This window comes from Myxine glutinosa, chromosome 5 (assembly GCF_964187855.1).
Source record: "Myxine glutinosa chromosome 5, kmMyxGlut1.1, whole genome shotgun sequence".
Taxonomy (NCBI): Eukaryota; Metazoa; Chordata; class Myxini; order Myxiniformes; family Myxinidae; genus Myxine; species Myxine glutinosa.
The window spans coordinates 109,217,569-109,231,801 of NC_136265.1; the positions used below are offsets into that span (position 1 = coordinate 109,217,569).

General features: G+C 46.2%; 1 protein-coding gene across 2 annotated transcripts in view; it reads left to right on the forward strand.

Moving 5' to 3' along the window:
* Positions 1–14,233, forward strand: part of COL4A6 (collagen type IV alpha 6 chain) — a 576,802-nt gene that overhangs the window by 375,252 nt on the left and 187,317 nt on the right. For both annotated transcript variants that reach the window (XM_078778521.1, XM_078778522.1), the window contains exon 18: positions 3,719–3,838. In XM_078778521.1, coding sequence (XP_078634647.1) covers positions 3,719–3,838 — 120 coding nt within the window. The remainder of the gene's footprint in view (positions 1–3,718; positions 3,839–14,233) is intronic.

Here is a 14,233-nt window from a genome sequence, read left to right on the forward strand (position 1 = left end):
GAAGAATTGATGTCAGAGGCAGTGGAGATGGGAGACCAATCCAGACGATTGATGGCTGCTTGAAGACCGTCCCAGTCGGCCTGAGTGAAATGCCAGACTCGTCGACGCTGAGGAGGCTCTCTGAGAATGGCCAGAGAGATGTCCACTTTGACAAGCACATGATCAGAAGAACCGATTGGAGCAGAAGAAGAGCAGCAGACATTAGCAGGGAAGTTTGTCATAACCAAGTCTGGAAGAGAAGATACTCCATTGGCTGAGATCCGGGTCGGGAAATTTACAGATTGTGTCAATCCCAGTGAGTCACAGAAGTCCTTTGCTGAGGTGCCATGACTGGTGAGAGAGGAACCCACACCCAACCAGGTGGCATGATGACAGTTGAAGTCACCACATATGAGGAAGAGAGAGTTGGGATGAGTGGATAGAAGTTGGTCCATGTTGTCAGACAGTGAAATGTAGATGGAGTCATCACTGTTTGGGGGACGGTACAGAACACATATGAACAAAAGGTGGGAGCGGAGAGGAAGCCGTAGCCAGAGGTACTCCTGGGGGTGAGGAGGAAAGAGGGCAGTGCAAGGAGAGTGAGGAAGAGAGTTTTTGATAAAGATAGCCACCCCACCACCAGGCCGAGGCTCAGGTCTATCATACCGGAGGAGGGAGTAACCAGGAAGAGATATTAAGGAATCAGAGACATCTTGAGGGAGGAAAGTCTCTGTTAAGCAGATCAAGTCTGGATTGTCAGAAGCAACCTGTATGGAGAGATCAGTCAGGTTTGAGCGAAGGCCCCGGATGTTTGAGGTCCATACCGTTAATGAAGAGAGAGGGGGAGCATCAGGTACAGGACAGGGGAGGGGAGGAGTAGGGTAAGATGAAGGATGAGAGGGGGAGGTAGGGAGAGCAGTTGATAGTGTGTCAGATATTGCAGAAGAGTTCCAAGAAAGGGAAGGATGAGGAGGATGAAAGGTTTGATGGTGAAGGGATGAGGCACAGTGAGGGGTTGTTTGAGGGGGGGGCAGAGGAAAGTAGAAGGTTTGGGGGGGTGGAGGGTATGAGATAGAAGGGAGACGAAGTGGGGAGGAGGCAGCTTGGAGGAGGAGGGGGGAGGAGGGAGAATTGGAGAGGAATGGTATGGGGGGAGAATTGAATGGGAGGGGTTGGGGGGGAGTTTTGAAGGGGAGGCGCAAGGGGGGAGTTTTGGAGGGAAGGGGCAAGGGGGAAGTTTAGAAGTGGAGGGGCAAGGGGGGAGTTTAGGAGTGTAGGGGCAAGGGGGGGGATTTGGAGGGGAGGGGCAAGGGGGGAGTTCAGGAGTGGAGGGGCAAGGGGGGGGATTTGGAGGGGAGGGGCAAGGGGGGAGTTTAGGAGGGGAAGGGCAAGGGGGGAGTTCAGGATTTTGGCAGTTTCATGAGAAGAGGGTTGCTGGCAGATCTTGTGCGACCTGTAGGAGTATTTGGGGGACAGAGCACAGACAGGGCTGGGGGGTGGGTGGGGCAGGCCAGTGAGGAGTCGGTAGAAGACAGAAAGAACACCAACCTGCCTGCGGTGAGTGAGTGAAGGGCCCTCAGAGTTACCTTCATCGCGAGAGATTCCAATGATTCTGAAAGCTTTGGTTTCAACTGCGCGAAGACGAGCTAGGTGTGAGGCAGGAGCACCAGCCCAGAGGGGGGGAACAGTATTCCATTGAGCTGCAGATGAAAGCTTTGTTTGTGATGAGGAGCTCAGGTGTGCCAAGGATGGACTTCACACGACGGAGGATGCCCAGCCGGCGACTGGCATTGGAGGCCAGCTTGGAAATGTGGTTTTCCCAGGAAATATCATGGCAGATTGTGAGACCCAAGAACTTGAGTGACAGAACTTATTGGAGAGAATTGTTGAGAAAGTAGATGGGAGGGTTGTCCATATGGTCTTTTCGGAGAGCCATATTAAGATTGTGAGATTTGTCAGGATTGAAAGAAATGTTCCACTTGTTTGACCACTCTGTGATTTTGTCCCGGTCTGCAGAGAGTGAGGAGGCTGCAGCCTGCCGATCTGAGGGATGAGATATGGAGTAGCAGAGTGGAGTCATCAGCAAAGAGATAGAGAGGATTTTCCAGAGAGTCGGGGAGATTATTGATGAAGACCAGAAAAAGCACAGGGCTCAGGACACTGCCTTGGGGAACTCCAGCCTGAACATTAAGGGGAGATGAGAGAAATCCATTCAGGGCCACACGTTGACTACGACCAGAGAGGAAGTCCGCAAGCCATGCGTGGAGATTTCCATGGATACCATAGGAGGAGAGTTTGGTGAGCAGAGCTGGGTGCCAGACCGTATCGAAGGCACGTGATATGTCAAGGGAGACGGCTCTAATTTCTTGTTTGACATTGAGGACCTCCATCCATTGTTGAGACAGCAGAAGCAGCATGTCCAGAGTAGAGTGACCTGGTCGGAATCCAAATTGATTATTTATCATAGATCAAGCCATTGGAGAAGAGGAAGGATTTGATATCCGAAGCAATGATGGATGCCATGACTTTGCTGATAATTGGGAGCAGGCTGATTGATCTGTAGTTGCAAGGACCTGCTTTTGCACCTTTTTGTGAAAAGTGGTAATGTTGGCTGATTTCCAAGCTGATGGCAGATGACCTTGAGCAAAAGAGAGGGTGAAGAGAACAGAGAGAGGATGTGAAAGAGCAGCAGATCAGGATTTTAGGACCCGTGGCTGATGCCGTCTGGTCCAGTTGCAGAATCAGAGTCGAGGATTGACAGAAACGTCTCCACCTTCTCAGGAGAGAAGGACACAATAGTCCAGGAGCATCTGGATACGACTGGGTATCGGAGTACAGAGAGAGACGGGTTTGGGACACAAGATTTTGAGAGATTTAAATAATAAATAATTCACAACATTTAAATAATATTTCAACAAAACCATGAAAAACAATCTGGGAAAAGTCCCTAATAAGTGAGGACATGGATTTGAGAAATAAGGAGAAAGGGTTGAATGAGTTTGGAGGAAACTATACTTGGAAAGGTTGGACAGGTGGAAGAAAAAGGAGATAAAGGGGGCGAGAGAACAAGTACGTGTGCGCGAGGAGAGAAAGAATTAATAAAGTAATTTTGTTTTTGTTTGTTTAAAAAAAAATTTTGTATTTAAAATGTTAGACAAAGGGTAAGATGTTCGTCGGAGGTAGGGGGAGAAAAGAAAATCAAAGAAACAAGCAAATACAGCGAAGGAAAGAACTTATATTCACAAAATACCACGGGGGAAGGGAGCCGACAGAGTCCAGGCCGCGCAAGAGGTGGTTATAACTGTTGAAACAATTTGGCAGGTTACCCAGTGGTTATAACTGTTGAAAGAATTTGGCAGGTTACCCCGTGGTTATAACTGTTGAAAGAATTTGGCAGGTTACCCAGTGGTTATAACTGTTGAAACAATTTGGCAGGTTACCCCGTGGTTATAACTGTTGAAACAATTTGGCAGGTTACCCCGTGGTTATAACTGTTGAAAGAATTTGGCAGGTTACCCAGTGGTTATAACTGTTGAAAGAATTTGGCAGGTTACCCCGTGGTTATAACCGTTGAAAGAATTTGGCAGGTTACCCCGTGGTTATAACTGTTGAAAGAATTTGGCAGGTTACCCAGTGGTTATAACTGTTGAAACAATTTGGCAGGTTACCCAGTGGTTATAACTGTTGAAAGAATTTGGCAGGTTACCCCGTGGTTATAACTGTTGAAACAATTTGGCAGGTTACCCAGGAGATCCAGGACCGCTGGGACGACCTGGTCTACAGGGAGATCCTGGATTTGAAGGTCCAAGGGGCCCACCCGGTCCTCCCGGCTACCGTACAGGAGATCGTACTGATAATGGTGCGTGCTGATTATGTCTACTCAAACCCATTTTATGATGTTGCACCTTGTGTACCTTACTAAGGTGCCACCAAGGCCTTCTCTAGGATTCTGCTTCACTCTGGGACATGAGGGAGGGTTTGTAGAAGACTTGATATGCAATATTTCAACAGGACTATGTTGCTCGATCTACTTTGTGCCATCATTACCAATGCTGTCATCCTTGTCTGTTTTCCATACGTATTACAGTAATACCTCACTTCGTGCTCAGGATGCGTTCCTCAAAAAGTGAGCGCATATCAAAAACGTGCTGAAAGGAGTCATTATCCAATTGCTTATGTGGAGAAACTTTCCCGACATCGTTATTTGTTACGCACGAGCAGTATATGAGGGATTCATTGGGGTATCGGTAATGGCGCTAATAATAATACTTTACTAATCAAAAGATTAATTTATTTATTCTAATAATAGTAAGTGAACAAAATCATAAAATATGTATAAACATCTATAAAAAGAATACCTGCTGTCGCTGCTACTCTGCTAATACTCGTACATGCCAGTGGCGGGGGACAAGATGGGAGACAAGGTGGGGGACAAGGTGGGGGACAAGGTGGGGGACAAGGTGGGGGACAAGGTGGGGGACAAGGTGGGGAACAAGGTGGGGGACAAGGTGGGGGACAAGGTGGGAGACGTCTCATCCTGCTGCAAAACAAAGGCGGAATAAACGCGTCTGATTGGCTCAGTACACACAATGGCAGCGGGTGTGTTTACTCGGTGGTGAGCGCCAGCTGCATGTGATGTGTTTTCTTTAAAAAAAAAAAAATTTAAATATAGATTTTCTCCAGGACAAAGAACTCTATAAGGAATCAGCATTCCATGAGGCAGAATTAAGTGAGGAATTACTGTATTACATTGTTAAGCACATGGTCCTCCATTGTTAACAAAATCCCATGCCTTTGTAACCATGACAATGGTGCATTCCACATCATCTCCATCTTCTGAGTCAGGATGTTCTGCATTAAGATTGAAACCTTGCATGTCATGATAAAACTTCTTCTTCTTCTTCTTCCTCTTTTTTGTCCGTTTTTTGTCTCACCTTTACCATCCGTGTTTACCATGAAAGGAATGCCATGTGATGTTATTTCCATTTACCACGAGCAGAAAAGGAGACTCCTCATCATGTTGTGCTTTCATTACCTTACCATGTTCTCTCTCTTTCTCTTCCCATTCCATGCGTTTACCTCCATCTCATCATATCTGTGGTTTCGGGTCATTCCTCTTGCAGATTGTGCGGGTAAGGTCGTTTTGTTCTGTAGAATTACGATGATGCTTCTCTAATCATCCAACGTACCTTTTTGATTTTCTTTTTGATTAACTTTGTGTTTGTTCCTCTAACGGCACAGAGTACCAATCAACCATTTCTCACTCATAAACTATCGGATGATGTTTATTGAAGAGACTGATGGGATTAATAATGAAAGGGGAAAAAAACATGATGGAATCACCCGGTGAACATGAAAAAGCCGATGTAATAGTTCATGAAAAAAATCATCAAAATGGGGGTTTTTTTTTTAAAGAACAAATAATTAATTTAACAGGAAGTTGTTTTTAACAGGATTTAATCACAAGACAGGAAGTTGTACAAACATATTGCATATCGATCTGTGAATGTCAATGAGTTTGTAAAATGAAATGGAACATGAAAAAAGATCATTTTGTAATACATAGTTGCTGTTGGTGCTGCTCTTGTGGTGGTTGGTATTGTTGTTGTTGTTGTTGTTGTTGTTGTTGTTGTTGTTGTTGTTGTTGTTGGTGTTTGTGTGCTCTTTCAGTGTACTTTTAAATATTTTTCTACTGCTTTCGAGAAGAATTACTATATACTAGCAACGGTACCTGCCCTACGGGTGGGGCTTCTATTTGGAGGCCCAAATGAAAATTCAAAATATCAGAAATTGAAGGCTTTTTTTATTTTAAACGATTTATATAAACATCTGTAAAATCATATCACACACAAATCATCAAAATCTAAACAGTATTTCTAGAATTTCAATAAAAGCCACATCACTGTTCATATCGGTAAATATTATTCCATTGTGTTTGGAAAAACTGAAAAATTGGAAAATAGAAAAATTGGGAAAAAATTTTGGAAAAAACAATATAGCCTATTTTACTTCAGAAAGTCCCAGGATTACCCACTCAAAATTTGGTTGCGATCAGTTCAGCCGTTTTTGTGGTACCTGGGAACAGATGGACAGACAGACAATCAGACATTTGGTGAATTATAGGAAGATACTTTGTTGTGCTCCTTCCTTGTCTTTCTAAACGGTTCCTACTGTCGTAAAATATTAAATGTTCATTGCATTAAGCTCCCATTCCTGCTTCTTCTTCAACACATGAAAGACAGGTTTTTAGAACAGACATCTTTATGATGAAACAAACACAAATTTTTGTCCAAGTAAATCGATTACCGTATATACCGGTGTATAATTGTTACGTGCTCCTCCCAAAACCCCCTGGTCACGGTGTACCTCCGAGCCCCGAGAGGAGTCACGGCAGAAAAATGTGTTATTCTGTATGTCAAAGATCAATGGTGAAGCCACACCAATTGTTACCAACCAACAAATATTGTATTAAGATCACACAAGAATAACAACACAAAAACAATAGTAATCAATTGTACAACAAATAGTATATCAGTCCTATGATGGTACCATCAGGTTCGTACAATATAACTCACTGTGCTCCAAGTGAGCGAAAAGAAGAGGATTCCCAATGTCTCTATTCCCGCATCAAGCCAAAGTCGTATTCCGGCATCAAGCCACAGTCGTACTCCGGCATCAAGCCAAAGTCGTATTCCGGCATCCAGCCAAAGTCGTATTCCGGCATCAAGCCAAAGTCGTATTCCGGCATCAAGCCAAAGTCGTTAACCGGCATCAAGTCAAATTCGTATTCCGGCATCAAGCCAAAGTCGTATTCCGGCATCAAGCCAAAGTCGTATTCCGGCATCAAGCCAAAGTCGATCCGCTCCAGCGATCGTCAGAACGATGTCTAATCAAGACCAGAATCCCGTTCGGATGACAGCCACAGCCACGCGGCCAAAGCTGTGCAAAGGTGCAGGCGATGGGGAAATCCAAAGGCGCCCTCCAGGCGACTGAGAAATCACACCCTCGGGTATGGACGTTTCACTGCTCCAAATCGGCGACCCGCAGATTTACCTTCAAAATCCACGTTACACACACACACCAGATAAACGTCTGAATGTGGTGAAAACGGCTGAAGCGAAGCAAAGACCTTGCGCAAAGCGCGCGAGTCAAAATGGCCGACGGCCCGTTCTCGAGGCGTAACGGCCCGACGATGATTCTCCTCGGAATCCACCGCAAAACCTGACACGCAGGTTGATCTGTCACAGCGATAACAACTCTGTCACAGGAATCCCTTTCCTGGGAAACCCAAAGTTCACTCGTGACTCTTGCTCGCCAACGTTCGCTCCAGACCGCAAAGCAACTATGCTTCTTCTCCGACGCACTCGCTCCGCCTTCTTTTCCTCCTCTTCCTCTTCTTCGTCATGCGGTTCCGGTTTCATTTAAAACATGATCTTTTTTACCTTTTGAAAATAGTAACCTCTATCTCCCTCAAACGACAACAATAATAGTACATGAAATCAAAAATGTTTACAGTGGATGAAAACCACAACAACGGAAGTGACAAATCCGTAACAATAATACGCACCCATGTATAGTACGCACCCCCAACTTCCACCCTCAAAAAAAAAAAATCATTCATTTTCAGATTACAGTTGCGTGTATCTATACATTTGTACACAAATTTTAACGAGCACAAAATGAACATTTTGAAAGGAAAAAAAACAACTCAATATTTAGCTATATGTAGTCAGTATTCTGTTACACACGCGTCAGTGTCCAGATGTGCATGCAATCGCGGGAGCTTCTTTGCTTCATAGAAGAAAGGAGAGAGTAGAGCGATTATTAAAACATTCTTTATTGTGGAGTTGTGGCCCTGCAAAGGGCCGTTTGGGTGTGTGATGGGATTCTCAGCTAAAGCCAAGGAAATCCTCATCGTGGCTTTCCTCTTCGAAGACGGCATGCAAGTCCTCGTCTGGGTAGTACAGGTCACCATCGCTCTCGTTGTCGCTGTCGCCGCCACTGGAAGCTCCCTCCTGCCAGATTATATCATCTTTGGTACCGTCCATGCTGTTATAAATACAGCACTTGAGAAAGGCCAGCTTTATGATCGCTGGCGGCATCTCCACCCACACCTTTACAATTCAGCCACCTCCCACACCTTTACAATGGTGAAACGGTCTTTTTCGTGGCCGGTGGTCTTGACTGTGACGATCCGCTCCCCCTTCACTCCGATGCTGGTCCCTTTTGGAATGTCGAAGGTTAGAGGGGTCTGGTCGGCGTTTTCGATCTCGGTTGGAGGGGTCTGGTCGGCGTTTCCGATCCTGCTGAGCGGGTAGTTGTGCTCCCGGCTAAGCTTGATTATGAACGCCCGGAAGCGTGTCGTTTTGTCGGCCGTATCGTCGGGAAGATGCTGTGCGATGTGTGTGCGGCGTCGTACCGACAGATTATGGCGTTCCATAAATCTGTAGGCCCACGATATGCTGGCCATGAAGTCTTCGATGTCTCCGTCCAAAGCGAAGCTCCTTGGCTTCAGCCAGAGAGCAAGTGTAGAGATGGCGTGACCCTCTGCCATCTTCTCCCGAACCCGGGCGATGACATGCTCCTCCAGCTGAGGCCACTTCGCCGATTTTCCCCTGTTCGCCTTCTTCCTCGGCATATCCTCTATGGAAGCCTTTGTTATTCGCCAGCGCCTGATGACAGACTCATTCACGCCGTGCTTCCTCCCAGCTTCTCGGTTCCCAAACTCTTCTGCAGACTGGCAGACGGAGAGTTTGAACGCTGAAGTGTACGACCGCCTTGACATCTTGATCTTCTCTTCTCTGGAACCGGATAGAACGTATGAAGACGTTTCAGTCCGAGCTGACGTTTACGGTAATCTGCCCTATAATTTTGGATTGCTTTGCAATTGCAGCCGTAAAATAAAACACCTTCAAAATACCGATAATAAAAGACCGATGTGGCTTTTCAGAGCGGGAAAAGCCGTTCTATTCACATTCCGGAAGCGGCGTTCCTTTGAGCGGCAAATCCATAGAAAGCACGTCATGGTACAAAACCCGCTTGCCATCCGGGGCGATTGAGCAGCAATGGCGGCCCTGCAAGTCGGCGCAATTGTGCATGATGCAACGGGGAAAACGTGCAACCGAGATCGCTTTTCGTAAAATACTTTTTTTCGTAAATGTATTGGAAAATTGACTTGTTTTGAAGCCGAGTTTTTTTTTTTCTATCCCAGTGTATAGTACAAACCCTCAACTTTTGACTTTTGTCCGATAAAAAAGTGCGTCTTATACACCGGTATATACGGTATTATATTATGCCAACCAATGAAATAGATCATTAGCTTTAAATGGCACCATTTTTATAATTACATTACAGAAGGAACTGCTACATTAAAGCTCAGGGTCCTGATTCTTCTTCTTGTGACAGTTGGATGGATACTTCTCCTTTTCGTAATAGTAGCACCATTCCCCTCCTGGAGTGAAAAGAGTGTCAATATCCGCTCTCTCCTGCTCAGTAGTTAAACTACTTGCACTACCACCCCGTGTACAAGAGAAAAGAGGGGTTGGGAGAGTCGAGAGGTGGGGGGGGGGGGGGGGGGGGGGATTATTTTGTGCCCATGACCTGACCGTACCCGTATATAAAATATAGTGGAGCTTTGACTGGGAACAGCATGTACAATTCTATAATTATCAGACTACATACATACATACATACATACATACATACATACATACATACATACATACATACAAACATACATACACTACATGGCCAAAAGTATGGGGACACTCCTAATTAGTGGTTTCAGCTGTTTCAGCCACACCCATTGCTGACCTGTATATACAGTGCGTATCAAAAAAAAAGGTAATCCGAATTCAAGGGGTTAATATGCAAAGGTTATTTAGTTTGGCAATTTACATGTGGTTTACCAATTATGAGGAGATCCTCAGCTTTTCCATTGAAGACTTTCATGCATCATTGCTGTCACACATGACCGAGTACATGTTCATTGAAAATGACAAGTTCAAGTCGCATTTTTACAAGTTTGGCTAATCGGTGCAAGACAGTTTGAAATGGACGCATTACTTGTTGACTGCCAAGTTGATTATGTAAAATTGTTAAGCTGGTCAGGTAATCGTCGGTTTTTTTTTGGTTTTTTTGTATACAGAGTCGAGGCTCGTGAAAGAGCTAACATTTATCAAACAAATAAATCAAACAAACAAGCAAACAAAGTATATAAAAAGGGGAGCGGTCGACAAGATGGGGAGAGAAGGGGAGGAAGCACACAAACACAACATTTGAGAGCAGGGTCATCGGGAGATGTGTGGGAGGGAGAGGGCCTGGGGGGAGGCAGGATAGGTATAAAACGCAAGGACACCAAGGACTTCCAGGAAAGAAGTCGGCACCTCAAAAAAGTGGATTTGGGGTGAAATTAGCAGGGGTAGAAAAGATCAAGGTTTTGGATTGGGGAAGATAAGAAATGGTGGTGAACAGCCGTTTTAAAGACCTGGAGGGAGGAGTGGGATTGAACAGTGAGGGAGTTTGTTCCAGAGGCAGGAGAAAAGAGGAATGGAGTGAAGGTGAGCAGAGAGCCTTGATTTTGGCAGTTTAACCATAAGAGGGTTGCAGGCAGATCTTGTGCGACCTGTAGGAATATTTGGGGGACAGAGCCCAGAGAGAGCTGGGGGAGCAAGGCCGGAGAGGAGTCGGTAGAAGACGGAAAGACCACCAACCTGTCTGCGGTGAGTAAGTGAAAGGCCCTCGGAGATAGCGTCATCGCGGGAGATTCCAATGATTCTGAACGCTTTGGTTTCAACAGCGTGAATACGAGCTAGGTGTGAGGCAGGAGCACCAGCCCAGAGGGGAGAGCAGTACTCCATTGAGCTGCGGATGAAAGCCTTGTATGTGGTGAGGAGCTCAGGTGTGCCAAGGAAGGACTTCGCACGAAGGAGGATGCCCAGTCGGTGACTGGCTTTGGAGGCCAGCTTGGAAATGTGGTTTTCCCAGGAAAGATCACGGCAGGTTGCATCATCCTTTGTTTATGATGGGTGTTTAAGATGGGCCTACAGTGTATGGGTTTCGAGACAGTCTGAGTCATTGAAAAGATGGTTCAACTTACGACTGAACTGCGGACCTTCGTGGTTACAACCTTTCACCAAACTGGAAGTTTGCAGCGAACTCGAAATGCGTTCAGGGAACGTTTCCCAGAACCGGAGCCTCCAGCAGCCAAAACCATCTGGGTGAATGTTAGGAAATACCAAGAGCATGGCACTAGCCTCAACCGCAACAAGGGGAATTCTGGTAGGAGGTGCACTGGGCGATCGGAAATGAACATTGCCGCAGTAAGGCAGCAAGTTTTGGAGCATCCTCGGAATACCAGCGCAAGACGAAATGGGATGGGATTGCCTTCGGCAACATTCAACCAAATCACAAGACTGGACCTCCACCAACATCCATATCGGATTCACATCCGGCATCAACCTACGCCAGGGGATTTTGCCAGGAGGCTGGTGCTTGCCGGATGGTTGATAGGACGTTGCGAAGCAGATGTCAATTTCCTGCGGTATCTCGTTATCGGCGCCAAAGCTGCTTTCGCCATGGACGGCAAGGTCAATACCCATAATGTTCTTGAATATGCACCGACAAGACAACCCCCGGAATTTAATTTTGACACCAACATGAATCGACAAAAGTGGACTGTTTGGTTGGGACTTTGTGGAAGTGGTCAGGTGATCGGACCATTTTTCTTTCAAAGGAATGTCAATGGTAACAGGTATCTGCAGATGATCAATGATGAAGTTTTACTGCAGCTGGAGGAGAAATTTGAGCGACAGGTTCATGGTGTCTTCAGATATCTCTGGTGGGCCCAAGACGACGCCCCAGCACATCGTCTTATCGCTGTCCGAGATCGACTGAGGGAACTCTTTGGAGACCGAGTCATCGCCCTCAACCATGCAGTGGAATGGCCGCCAAGATCACCTGACCTCACACCATGTGATTATTTCCTTTGGGGACATTTAAAGAACAAGGTGTTCGTAACTCCTCCCCGTGATCTTGACAAATTGCAGGGCCGTATTCGACATGAAGTGGATGCTTTGCGCAATGATCCGGCTATGGTGAGACGAGCAGTTCAGGGCATGCTCCGCCGCTGTGAGCTTTGTGTTGAAAGGGGAGGTGGACATGTTGAAGGTGTGGGTGCATAAAGCCCAATCATTCCTGAGAAAAGTTCACATCTGACGTTCATTTTGCACCAATTATCCTGACTTGCATCGATTAGCCAAACTTGTAAAAATGTGATTTGAACTTGTCATTTTCAATGAACATGTACTCGGTCATGTGTGACAGCAATTATGCATGGAAGGTATCAATGGAAAGCTGAGGATCTCCTCTTAATTACTAAACCACATGTAAATTGTCAAAATAAATAACATTTGCTTATTAACCCCTTGAATTCGGGTTACCTTTTTTTTGATACGCACTGTATAATCTTGTACGCACTGTATAACTTTCCCACCCATAACCGTGGTCACATTCTGGACCTTGTCTGTTCTATTGGACTAAATCTACACCATCTCTCTGGCTCTGACCTCACCCTCTCCGATCACTTAGCCATCACTATGACCATCAACATTCCCACCCCAGCACCAAGACAAAAACGCATAATCAACTTCCGAAAGCTAAACTCTCTTTCACCTACCTCATTCTCATCTTCCCTCTCCGAAAAGATGTCCACCTCTCCCTTCGTTGATTTGCACAGCCCCTCTCACCTCACTGACTACAACATTACTACAACCACACTCTCTCCTCCTGCCTCGACCAGCTTGCACCTATAAAAACCAAAACAGTTTCTTTCACCCATTCTGCTCCCTGGTTTACCCCTGAACTCCACCTGATGAAAACCCATGCCAGCCAACTTGAAAGACTCCGTAATAAAACAGGTCTCACAATCCACTCCCAAGCCTACAAAGACCACCTGCAGCACCACAAAGATGCCCTCTCCTGCGCCCGCTCCACCTACTACTCTCAAATAATCCACTCTGGCTCCGGAAACCCAAAAGCACTCTTCTCCACAATAAACAAACTCCTCAGCCCCCTGGATACCACCACCCAGTCATTCACAGTCGACAATTGCATTTCTTGCCTTTCATTCTTCCAAAGCAAGATAGACAACATCTACAGCAGCTTAACCACCACCTCACCTGCTCCCCCTCAAACCATCTGCCCCCCCTCCCTTATCCTGCCAACCCCTATCTCAGTTTTCCCCAGTCTCCCCTACTGACCTCTCTGAACTCCTCACAGGGATGAAAACTGCCACCTGCACTCTGGACCCCATCCCCTCCAGCTTTGTTAAGGCTTGCCTTCCTGCTCTCTCTCCACTTATCACTGCAACGATAAACTCCTCCCTGTCTACTGGCATTGTCCCACCATCCCTCAAAATCGCTGCTGTCACCCCCATTCTGAAAAAACCTGGACTCAACCCTGACACTCCAAATAACTTCAGACCCATCTCCAACCTACCCTTTCTGTCAAAAGTTTTGGAACGCGCTGTAGCCACTCAACTCAAACATCACCTCTCTGCCAATAACCTGTATGAAACATTCCAATCCGGATTCCCGCCTCAACCACAGTACGGAAACTGCACTCCTCAAAATCACAAACGACCTTCTCCTCTCCTCCGACGCCGGTAACCTCAACATTCTCATCCTTCTCGACCTCAGCGCCGCCTTTGACACCATCAATCACATCATCCTCCTTACCCGACTTCAAACCACCTTTAACATCACTGGCACTGCCCTTTCTTGGATCAAATCATACCTCTCCGACAGGCACCAGTTTATCTCCATCAATAACTGCAAATCCCCCAACGCTCCCCTCCCCCAAGGTGTCCCCCAAGGTTCAGTTCTCGGTCCCCTCCTCTTCATCCTGTACCTGTTCCCCCTTGGTCACTTAATCCGTCGTCATGGTCTCCAATTCCACTGCTTTGCCGATGACATCCAGCTTTTCATTTCCGCCAAGTCAATTTCCACCGTCACCCACTCTATCCTGACAAACTGCATCACTGAGATAAAATCCTGGCTTCAAATCAACTTCCTCAAACTAAACTGTGATAAATCAGAAATAATCATTATTGGACCAAAAACGCTCACCAAATCCACCCACAACTTCACCCTCAACATCGACGGTATCCCAGTATCCACCTCCCCTCACATCCGGAATCTTGGCATCATCTTTGACCAAACCCTCTCCTTCGACAAACACACTAAACAGATCACCA